The following is an 11,264-nucleotide window of genomic DNA, read 5'->3' as shown; positions in this document are numbered from 1 at the left end:
TAGTATATGTTGATTTAGATAGTGGAGTAGTAAAATCAAAAGGAATAATAAGAGAAGTACCAAAATTAATAAATACAGTATATCATGAACTTAAAGATGTTTTTAATAAAAGAGAATATTCAAGTGGAAATATTAATTCAGACATATTTGATGAAAAGTATTATTTACATAAAAGTGAAGAATTTAATTGTTCAGTTAGAATTATATTATTTAAATTTATTAATATTATGTTAAATGAATATAGAGATTATATTGGATATACTTGGATTGCAGATAAAGAGTCTGTAGTTTTTTCATCAGAAGAATTTATTTATAATCAACCATCAGATAGAAGAGACTTCTTGAAAGCATTGTTTGAGTCTCAACATTTTTCATTCTTCCTTCAAAATTTCCCAAAAAGACATGACCATATATTTGAAGATTGGCAAATAAATAATATTTATTTAATTAATACTAATGAACTTATTCAAATGTATTCAAAAGAATATCATCCTATTACTTCAATTATTCAAACATCAACAGAAAAAAGTCTTGAAGTATCTCCAATTAATACATTGGTATTGGATTGTGGGAAACTTAAATCATTAAGAGTAAGAAACACTGTAGTTAATTCACAATTAGAACCAAAAATGTATCATAATCATTTAGAAGGATTAAAAAAACAAAGAGTAAAAGAAGTATTTAATAATGATATAATACAATTTAGTGATATTCAAATTGGAATATTGGTGATGATGAATGAAGGAACAACAAAAAGTCTTGATACAGATTTATTATTTAATTTTTTATCACAAGTTGAAGGAAGAAAAATATTTACACAACGATTAATGAGTAAATATACATCATTTTGTATTAATAAAATGGAAGGTAGAGTAAATAATATAGTCTATGCAGTAATTGGTGATATTCTTCAACAAGAAGCAACATACGCATATTCACAAAAAGATTATATGACACCACAACATATTATTGAGTCATCGAAATTATATTTTAAGATTGAAGGGAAAAAAAGAATTACTTTACTTCCATTACTAAGTGAATTAGATATTTGGAACCAAATGGATGTATGGAATAATATGTTTACAAAACTTTGTTGCATCGACAAAGAACTCATTTATAAAGAGGAGTATGGGTTAGACCTTCCGTCAAGATGGGATTTATTTAATAAACAACAACAAGATATATTTAGAGATGAAGAGACGCAAAGAATCAAAATTAGTATGAAATCATTATTAGAAACTATGCACACTGTTCGGGTAAGTGATAGAACTATCAAAAAATTTGTTGGATATTCGTTAAGTCAACTTCGATTCGATGAAAAAATAAGAAAAGAAATAGAAGAAATTGCATTCTCAAGTTGTAACATTATAACAGAGAGTGTTAAAAGCAATAAAGAAAGAGCTTTATCTAAAATGAGAGAAATGTATAATGCTGTTTATCTTACTGATGAATAAGAAATGTGTTTTATTTAGCAAATAGTTTATTTTTAATAAGAATAATTTAGTTATTAATTCAGTTTAATTTGATTGATACCTCATTTAGAAAAAAAATAAAAGTAAACAACTAAATGATAATAAAAATATTTTCTATTACTCCTTGCTCAGGAGAGATTAAATAATCACATTGCTTTAAAATTGCTTAATCAACAACTATTACATTATTCTTTGCTTTTAGTTGTTGAATTGTGACAACTTCCTTTTCTCATTTATTTTTTATTGTAGAATAGAGTATTTTAAACATCCCTGACTTAAATATTCATCATTTAAGTTTCTATTTGATTTTGATGAGTATTGAAATTTTTCTTCTTTATTTTTATATTTTAAGGAGAATATATAATTACTACTGTATTGCTTTGGAATAATATCCTTTTTAGCATCAACCACCACATCCTTTTTCTTTGATAATCCTATGTTATCAAATATATTGGTATTCTTGCAGTATTGGGTAAGATGTTTTTCTAACCAAATGCAACGTCATAACCAATATAACCTCATTTAGAAAAAAAATAATTATAAAAAAGAAATATTTTTTTGATTTCTACGGAAAAAGGAAAAGTCAGAAGATTTTTCAACTTAAAATATTTGTTAAAAAAAGAAAGATTCAAATCCAAAATAAACTAATAATAAATTATAATAAAAAAGTAAAATGAAACCATTAAGTAAAAATACAATAAAAAAATTAGAAAAAAAGAGAAATATAAATTTAAAAAAAGGGAAAGGGAGAGGAAAAAAAAAAGTAGAATAAGTGAAACGAAAAAGAAATAATCTCAAAAAGATTTTAATTTGATAAATGAAAATTAAAACGTATGTTAAATCAATTATTCAATTGATTTTATTTATCGTTTTTGTTAATAGAATCAATGGACTTTCCATTTGCTATATTCCAAATAACAATACGTTACTTACATATGGAACAGCACCAATAGAACCAAATGTGTGTAATTCAGTGCCACAACAAATAACAATAGATTCCGGAACACCACGTAAGTATACGTTTCAAGGTGGAATATCAACAATAATTGGTAAAGACACAATAAATATTCGACAACAACTTGTAAATAATGATGCAGAAAAAACAACACAAATAATTTTTGAAAAAGATAACGGACTAAAATCAATTTCATTAGGAGAAACAGCAATTAAATGTTCATGGATTATTACTAATGAAAATACTGGATCAGAATTTGTATATTTCTTTGCATATAAAAATGAAGCATGGGGATTTACTAAAATTACTGCAAAAACTAGTTTTCCATTATACATTTATACACAGTCATATGAATTATTTGAATTAACTAGAACTAATTCAGATTCATTTGTATTTTTTAATGGTATTAATGACACTCATAACACACTTGAAACAACAAATAAACCATATATTAATACTATTAGAAAATCATTTACTAACGATTGTATTTATCAATTTTCATCTTATTATATTGGAGGGGCTGGAGTAAATGATGGAAATTATAAAATGATTTCCATTTGTGAAAGAAATTCAATTCAAAGATATGTTCAGTGTTATTGGTCAAAAGGTTCTTACACTGATTGTTCTTGTAAACCAGTTTCTAAGGAACCAAAAATTAAAACAAGTGGTAATTTAAAATATCCAGACTGTCACTACTTATCTTATTTATATGACTTTTCTCTTAATACTGAAAATACTTATGTAGAATTTGATACTGTTAATACTACTTCTTGGTCTGATTTTCTTATTCCTCAAAGAATGGAATCATTAACTTTAGATATAACAGCTAATGGAATTGACTTTTTAACAATTAACACAGATTTTTCTTTACCATCATTTCCATTTAAAGTGTATGGTGGTTTAAATATTATTGGTGAATTAACATTTGAAACTGCAGCTGATTATTATTTTAAAAATTTAACATTTAAAAAAGTAATGATTGATGAATATATTGACGATAATACTATTATATTTGCTTCTATTGTTAACGAAAATGATGCAAAAAAACTTGAATCTATTGAAACTCCAAGTAAAAAAATTATTCAAGTTTTACCAACATGTGGAACAGTGGATACTATAAGAAGATTTGTTAAAAATCCAGGTGATGAAAGTAGTGATTCTTATTTAGGTTGCAAATGTATTGTTGAAACAGAAAATACTTTTGAACAATTTGATTGTGAAGAGGTTTCAAAAGAACCAACAAGCCAATTAGATCTTATCATTAGTAAAAGTATTTATGATGGAAATAGTTTTATTAGGTATTGGAATAATATTAAATTTACTGGAAATGGTTATAGAACTCTTAAAGGATTAAGACATAATGCTAAGATATGTACTTTTATTGCTGACAGAACGTATATAATTGACACTGAATTATATTGTGATGAAGTTAACATTGAAAAGGGAGTTACTATTGAAGTCAAAGGAAATTTCTATATAAAAACACTTAACATTTTAGAAGAATATTCTAATCTTAACCAAAAACCAATTTTTATTTCTTCTCCATTAATTTTAACAGACCTTTCTTCTATTAGTTTTACTCTTCCTTTACAATCTTGTATTGAATTAGTTACTTCTTCTCTTATTTATAATTTAGATGTAAAAAATTTTGGGGATTATTCATTAGTTGGACTTGAACATTTATTAAGAGTTTGTCCTAGTAAATCAATTAATAAAGCTGTTGAATGTGAAATGGATGGAACTAATTATCCAACAAATTTTATAAATTCATATTGTCCATGTAGTGGGTCAGAATGTTCTATTAAAATACCAAATACCATTTCAAAAGTAATGGCTTCTACTATATCTAGTATTGAAGGAAAATTAATCGTTAGTGGGGATCTTTCATTAAGTAATTTTAACTTAATTTCTACATTAGAAATTAAAGGTCAACCTACTTTAGTTATTGAAGATACAACTGAACTTCAAATAAATAGTATTAATCCATTATCTGAATCTATTCCAAATTTAATTCTTCAATCACCTACAATTATTAATGGAGCTTTAAATAAATTTAGTATAACACCTTCAAATGTTATTACATTCAATTACAATAATGTCCAATTAGAAAAAGTTACTGAAACTACTACAGGGTCTTTAATCCTTAAACCAACTGTTACAAGTCTTTCTATTGAAGAAATAAAAACTGCTTCTTCTTTAAACACAATCCCTTTATTTATTTTAGAAAGCTCAGAAACACCAATTACAATTAGTGGAGCTCTTTCATCAACTTCAAATAAAATTATTTTATTAACTAAAAGTAGGCAAGTCAGAGGTCCTAGTACACTTTCTTGTGATGGACAAGCTATTTTACCAACTGGTTTTAAAGATTGTAATAAAATTGGACTTTCATCACATAAATGTTATTTTAATTCTAATAAATATATTTTATCTTCATCAAATCTTAATATTGATTATTCTTGTCCTTGTACTAGAACTGATGATATTTCTTGTTCTATAACTATTGATCCATCATCAACAAGTATTTTAGTTATAAATAGTATTACAGAATTTATTGTAGAGTCATCTATTACATTTACATCTAATTCACATACATTTACTATTAGATCAAGTTCATCAGATGCAATTATTACTATTAATGGAGATTCCAATTTTATTCAAGTTGATGCAATTCCTGGATTTACTTTAAAATCTACTTCTCAAAACAATGTTTTATCATCAATTTCAGAATACACATTTAGTAGTACTACAGCAACAAGTAGTAATAATCATAATTTTAAAAAAATTACAAATAATGGAGTTATTGTTGTTTCATCACCAAACAATTATTGTACAGTTGGACAATTAAATGATAATACATTCTTGTGTTTAATTTGTGGTGATATTACTGCTAACTCAAATGGAATATGTACTGAAAGAAAACCAATTGAACGTTGTAATAATTTAGTAAATGGGTATTGTAAAGAGTGTGAAGAAGGATATTATGTTGAAGGAGAAACATTAGGTAGTCAAAGTTGTCAAGCGTTACAACCAGGGTGTTTAAGAGGAAATTCAAAAGAATGTTTTAAATGTGTTAATGGTAAAAAAATTCATGGAACAGATTGTATTGATGTTAATGACTGTTCTTTTTACTTAAATGAATTATGTATCCTTTGTGAAGAAGGAAAACGAAGTAGTAATAGTCAGACATGTGATACAACATGTGATGAATCTTGTAAATCTTGTCACACTATTAAGGATAATGAAATATGTAATATTTGTAATTCTGATCTTAAATATAGTAAAGCATTTGATGGTAATACCTGTACAACTGGAGAAGGAGCTGATACAGTTTCTCCTACATATCAAATAACATGTTCAAAAGGATACAGTTTTGATAGTTCAAATCCTAATAAATGTAATAAATGTACAGCTGGATGTTCAATTTGTGAAGGAGGAAAATGTCTTCAATGTGAAAAAAAAGAAGATATTTTATTTAATGAAGCATGTAGAAGTCAAGAATTATCTAAATGTAAAACTATAAAAGATAATAAATGTATTGAATGTAATGAACAAGAGTATTATGACATTACAACAGGAACATGTACAAAATATGATTCGACGTGTAAAAGTGTTGATTATAATGGATTATGTACAAGTTGTACAAATAAAGAATTTTATGTAGAATTACCTGAAAGAAAAAAGTGTGTATCAAATCAACAAGATATGAAATGTTTATCAAGTTTATATGGTATTTGTTATAGATGTATTCCAAAATATTATCCAAATGGAGTAAAATGTGAACAATGTTTAGAACATTGTAAATTATGTTCTAATGAAAGTCAATGTGAAGTTTGTGAAGATGGATATCAATTAATAAATTCAACATGTGTTTTATTAACAACTGAACATTGTGAATATTATGGAACATTTTCATGTATTAAATGTGAAAGTGGATATTATCTTGATACATTAAAATGTACGGAATGTGATTCTAAATGTAAAGAATGCACATCAAATAATAGATGTTCATTATGTAATGAAGGATATTATTTAAATAATTCAAAATGCATTTCATTAGAAGAAGCTAACCAAAATCATTGTACAAATATAAGTAAAACAGGATGCGTTTCATGTGAAATTGGATATTATAATAAAGATGGAGAATGTTTAAGTTGTAATTCAATTAAACCTAATTGTGCAGTATGTAATATTACATCAAATAAATGTATTAAATGTCCAGAAGAATATATAATGAAAGAAGAAGGATGTGTACATTATTCAACAATACTACATTGCAAACAAGCTATAGATGGATATTGTGATAAATGCGATAATTGGTATGCATTAAGTTATACAAGAACTTCATGTGAAAGATATGCAGAAGGAGGACAAATAGCAGCAATAATTATATGTATAATTATATTAATAAGTATAATTATTCTTATTGGAATAGGAATTTATTTATTATATAAAAGATATCAAAGACGTCTTGAAATAACAAGAGCAAATGGAGTATTTCCATTAAAACATTGTAATATTGAATTACAAACATATCCAACATTACCAACAATTGTTTGTGAAACAACAATAATTGAATTTAGTGATAAAATGGAATTAAATAAAGAATATGCAAAAGGATTTTATATTGGAAATAAAGGAGAAACAACAGTAGAAATTCAATTTACAATAAAAGAAGATCAAAGATATAGAATAGAATTTAGTCCAAGTAATGTTGTAATTAAACCAAAAATGTGTTGTTTAATAAATGTATTAATTATGCCATATTGTTCATTTAATATTCAACAAGAATTTAAATGTATTATAAAAGAAAATAATAATAAAAAAGGAGAATTAAATTTTAAATTTAAAGCAAATACAATAGAAACATATAGTATTGATCCAGAATTAATTCAATACCAAAATGTATTAAGAGCAAATTATGAAATAACAGTGAGTAAGGCAATATATAATAACACACCAGTAATTGTTAGAAATATTGGATGTTTTGAATTAGGAATTGAAGAAAAAAAAATATATGAAGAACCATTAAATATTTTAGAAACATTTCCATCAAGTAATTATTTAACTAAATATATTGGTAAAGTGTTATTAAAAAATACACACCTTATTATTACTGAATTTGCTCCTTTAGGAACTTTACAAGATATTATTAATTCTAAAAAGAGTTCTATTAACTCTGTATTAAAACAAAGAATTATTTTAGATGCTTCAAAAGGAATTGCTATTCTTCATGCTAGAAATTATTTACATTATAATATTAAACCTTCAAATATTTTATTAATTAGTACTAATATTAATGACCAGTCTCTTGTTAAAATTACTGACTTTGGTTATCATTATAACTACAAAAAATTCTTTAATCATCGTATTGAAGTGTCTGAAAGACCTACTTATATTGCTCCTGAAATTTTTACTGGCCAAAAGTTTACTAATAAAACTGACGTTTATGCCTTTGCTTTAACTATGTTCGCTATTATTACTTTAAATGAACCTTATCCTATTACTGAATACCCTTATCCTTGGTCTATTTCTAAATTCGTTTGTGTTGGTAGAAGACTTCCTCAACCTTTAGATATGTCTAAACAAATGTATGATATTATTTCTAATTCTTGGGAACATTGTTCAGCTGATAGATTTACTATGGACGAAATAGTTCATGAACTTAAAAAATTATCATTGAACTAATTTAATTTTCATTTTTTAAATTTTTAAAGTCATGACTTCTTTGAATTTAAAATTATATTTTTTATGAATTTTATTATTTAAATAAACCATTACTCTTTTTATCTTATTCATTAAAAATATAATTCACTATGAAAATCAAATAATAACTTATTCAAGCACTATAGAAAATAAAGTTGTGTTAAAAATAAAGTTATTGTAAATTATAAATATTCACTGAAAAATCGTTAGGATGTTGTCATACACTATTAAAAAATACTAGTTTTCTTCACGGTAAAATATTGTTTGTTAAAAAATTAATTTAATAACTTAAATAACGTTTTGAAGAAAAGATGAACTCAAAAGAAAACTAGTTTTTTATGTTTTAAATTGAAATAAAACAACAAATATTAATAAAGTTGTTTATGATTTTGATAATTAAAATACAATATTATTTCTTTAACCAAAATACAACTTAAAAAAAAACAATTCATTTTAACTAATAATAAAAAAAGAAGTTAATAAATTTATAATACTTAAAATGCTGATATTAATTGTATTAACAATTCATTAGAGATGAAAAAGATAATTTAAACTAAAAGATAACACTAATTAATAAATTGAATTTTATTCTTTTATATCTAAAATACAAATTTTTTAATATAGTAAAATATGATTATCTTTACAATATTTAATTGGTTATAAAAAATAGTTAAAAGTTGAATAAAAGAAACACAATTAAATTAAAGAAGAAGAAATAAACAAAAGACGAAATGAAAATTTATTGGTTAACTAAAATTTTTTGTTTTTGGAGAAATAAAAGCACAAAAAAGAAAAGATAATAATGAACTAGAAAAGAAAGAATGAAGAAAAAGGAAAACAAAAGAAAAGAAAAAAAGATGAAGGAGGTGAACTTTTAAAAAGAAAGAACTAAAAAATAAACTAAAATGACCACAATTGCCAAACAAGATAAGATTATTATGAAAAAATCTGGAGCTTATCATTCTGTTCTTGACAAAGATATTGTCCAAACAGCTGGTAATTTCCCATTAATGCAATTTAAAACTAAAGTTAAAGTTAATCCTAAATTTTTATTAAAAGGAGATGATATGGATATTGTTGATGAAGCAATAACTTATTACAAAGCAAATGTTTTCTATAAGAATTTTGATATGTCAATTTGTGAAGCAGATAAGTTGTTAGTTTATTTGATTTTCTATATTCAATCACTTTTATTACAAGTTTGTTAACTTCATAAGTTCATAAAAAGAATGATTAATAATTATTAAATAGTTTAATGGACATACTAAAGTTGAATGTGAAAAAATGGCATACTCTTTGGCTATTGAAAATTTTGCACTTCCAGGTGATGGAAAATTCTGTCTTGGTGGTATTGTTGAGCCATTAAAAGCAACAGAGAAAGAAGTTGTTAGACAATATATGACAGCTATTAGAAACGAAACTGGATTAAGATTGGCTCAAGCTGTTTTTAAGAATGACCCAAAGAAATGTGATAAGTGGTGGATGTGTTTCAATAAGAGAAAGTTCTTAAATAAAACCATTTAAATCGAAGATTTACAAAAGTAATTCAAATACTTCTTTTCAATTCATTTTTATTTAAAAAGTTTTTTGTAATTTTTTGAAAGCATTTCAAAGAAAATAAAATAAAAAAACCCTAAATTAAAAAAAAACTTCAAAAGAAATAAAATGAGTCATTGTGTTGCATTATTGTCTGGTGGAAAAGATAGTGTTTATACTATTGTTTATTTACAAAAACACGGAATATCAATTGATTGTTTACTTCATTTAGAACCATCAAAACCAAAAGAATGTGAAAATAATAGTTATATGTTTCAAACAGCTCTTCATGAAGCAATTCCTTATTTAGCAGAAGCAATGAATATCCCATTAATAAATTATCAATTTGAATCAAATTCATCAATTTGTATTGATTCTAATTACACTCCAACTCAAAATGATGAAATTGAAAATTTATATTTTGGTGTTAAAGAAGTTTTAAATAAATTTCCTGAAATTGATTCTATTTGTTGTGGAGCCATTGCTTCTACTTATCAATCAAATCGTTTAAAAAATGTGTTTGTTATTAATTTTATTTTGTTTATTATTCTTCTTTTATTTATTATGTAATTAGTGCAAATCGTTGTGGTTTAAAAGTACTTGTTCCTTTATGGCAAAAAGATCAAAAAGATGTTCTTGATGAAATTATTGAAAGTAATTTAGATGTTCGTTTGGTTAAAGTTTGTTCAATGGGTCTTAATAAAAATGATATTGGAAAATCGCTCACTCAAATGAAAGAAAAATTACTTCGGCTAAATAAACTTTGTGGTGCAAGTGTTGTTGGAGAAGGTGGTGAATTTGAATCTTTTGTTTTTGATGGACCTTCTTTTAAGAAAAGAATTGAAGTTGATTTTGATGTTATTACAGAGTTAGAAGATGATTATGCACCAATTTGTTATATGAATATCAAGTCAATTCGCTGTGTTGATAAGAATTAGTTTATTAGATAAATAACACAATTTTTATTATTTTGTTATTAAAGAAATTTATTTTTAGATCTTAAAAAATAAAAAAAAGAAGTTAAACCTCAAAAATAAAAAAAGAGAAATAAAAAGAAAAAGAACTAAGAAATTAGAATAAAGAGAAATGTTTGATGATGATGATATGATGTTTGATGACGAAGGGGAAGTCATTGATGATGAAGAAGTTGGCATTGAAAATAAATTTTATGATGCTAAAAATGACATGGAAACAAATTTAGAAGGGGCCATTGAAAGTTTCAGAGAGATTGTTCAAGAAGATGCTGAAAAGAAGACTGAATGGTTTGTTCATAATAAATAAAGTATTAAAAAATAAAAAAAGGATAAAGAAAATTAAAAAATAGGGGATATAAGTCATTGAGAAAATTATGTAGATATTATGGTAAAGCAAACAATGAAGAAGAATTTAAAACATATTTTGTACAATTTTTAGAATATTTAAATATTCCAGCAGTTTCTAAAGCTGAGAAAGGGTTATTCCTTATTTTAGGAGATATAAATGGAATGAGAAATGAAGTGGTTATTGAAATAGTAAATAAAGCAATTGAAATTTGTGAAAAGAATTCTAATTTTAGTAGAATTGTATTTAAGTTAAATATTAAAAAAGCTAGTACT

General features: G+C 24.6%; 5 protein-coding genes across 5 annotated transcripts, besides 21 other annotated features; all 5 read left to right on the top strand.

The window, feature by feature from the left end:
• The first annotated feature begins 199 nt into the window (after positions 1-199).
• Positions 200-229: a sequence feature (AT_rich).
• Positions 228-1,454, top strand: EDI_078820 (uncharacterized protein; the record flags this gene model as incomplete). Its single annotated transcript, XM_001738699.1, has 1 exon — positions 228-1,454. The coding sequence occupies one exon, from the start codon at positions 228-230 to the stop codon at positions 1,452-1,454; it is 1,227 nt and encodes a 408-aa protein (XP_001738751.1).
• Positions 427-453: a sequence feature (AT_rich).
• Positions 769-789: a sequence feature (AT_rich).
• Positions 1,455-1,551: 97 nt separating the features above from the next.
• Positions 1,552-1,933: a repeat region.
• Positions 1,921-1,989: a repeat region.
• A 9-nt stretch (positions 1,990-1,998) lies between these two features.
• Positions 1,999-2,032: a sequence feature (AT_rich).
• A 53-nt stretch (positions 2,033-2,085) lies between these two features.
• Positions 2,086-2,264: a microsatellite.
• A 25-nt stretch (positions 2,265-2,289) lies between these two features.
• On the top strand, positions 2,290-8,115 carry EDI_078810 (serine-threonine protein kinase, putative; the record flags this gene model as incomplete). The annotated part of the gene is made up of 1 exon (XM_001738698.1): positions 2,290-8,115. The coding sequence occupies one exon, from the start codon at positions 2,290-2,292 to the stop codon at positions 8,113-8,115; it is 5,826 nt and encodes a 1,941-aa protein (XP_001738750.1).
• Positions 3,368-3,399: a sequence feature (AT_rich).
• Positions 4,830-4,858: a sequence feature (AT_rich).
• Positions 6,810-6,849: a sequence feature (AT_rich).
• Positions 7,217-7,278: a sequence feature (AT_rich).
• Positions 8,113-8,143: a sequence feature (AT_rich).
• Positions 8,144-8,158: 15 nt separating this feature from the next.
• Positions 8,159-8,201: a sequence feature (AT_rich).
• Positions 8,202-8,400: 199 nt separating this feature from the next.
• Positions 8,401-8,429: a sequence feature (AT_rich).
• Positions 8,430-8,465: 36 nt separating this feature from the next.
• Positions 8,466-8,634: a sequence feature (AT_rich).
• Positions 8,635-8,700: 66 nt separating this feature from the next.
• Positions 8,701-8,788: a sequence feature (AT_rich).
• A 117-nt stretch (positions 8,789-8,905) lies between these two features.
• Positions 8,906-8,989: a microsatellite.
• Positions 8,990-9,038: 49 nt separating this feature from the next.
• On the top strand, positions 9,039-9,657 carry EDI_078800 (uncharacterized protein; the record flags this gene model as incomplete). The annotated part of the gene is made up of 2 exons (XM_001738697.1): positions 9,039-9,332; positions 9,385-9,657. 2 exons carry the CDS (start codon positions 9,039-9,041, stop codon positions 9,655-9,657), a joined length of 567 nt encoding a protein of 188 aa, XP_001738749.1.
• A 141-nt stretch (positions 9,658-9,798) lies between these two features.
• EDI_078790 (ATP-binding domain protein, putative) lies at positions 9,799-10,607 on the top strand (the record flags this gene model as incomplete). The annotated part of the gene is made up of 2 exons (XM_001738696.1): positions 9,799-10,187; positions 10,244-10,607. The coding sequence occupies 2 exons, from the start codon at positions 9,799-9,801 to the stop codon at positions 10,605-10,607; spliced, it is 753 nt and encodes a 250-aa protein (XP_001738748.1).
• Positions 10,193-10,235: a sequence feature (AT_rich).
• A 19-nt stretch (positions 10,608-10,626) lies between the features above and the next one.
• Positions 10,627-10,664: a sequence feature (AT_rich).
• A 6-nt stretch (positions 10,665-10,670) lies between these two features.
• Positions 10,671-10,756: a microsatellite.
• EDI_078780 (uncharacterized protein) lies at positions 10,756-11,264 on the top strand (the record flags this gene model as incomplete). Its single annotated transcript, XM_001738695.1, has 2 exons — positions 10,756-10,931; positions 10,994-11,264. Coding segments are annotated over 2 exons (447 nt in total), but the record flags the coding sequence as incomplete, so codon positions are not given.
• Positions 10,940-10,992: a sequence feature (AT_rich).

This window comes from Entamoeba dispar, genomic scaffold (genome assembly GCF_000209125.1).
Source record: "Entamoeba dispar SAW760 scf_1105229461635 genomic scaffold, whole genome shotgun sequence".
Taxonomy (NCBI): Eukaryota; Evosea; order Mastigamoebida; family Endamoebidae; genus Entamoeba; species Entamoeba dispar.
The sequence above is the reverse complement of the archived record's forward strand: the minus strand, read 5'-3'. Positions and strand labels throughout refer to the sequence as shown.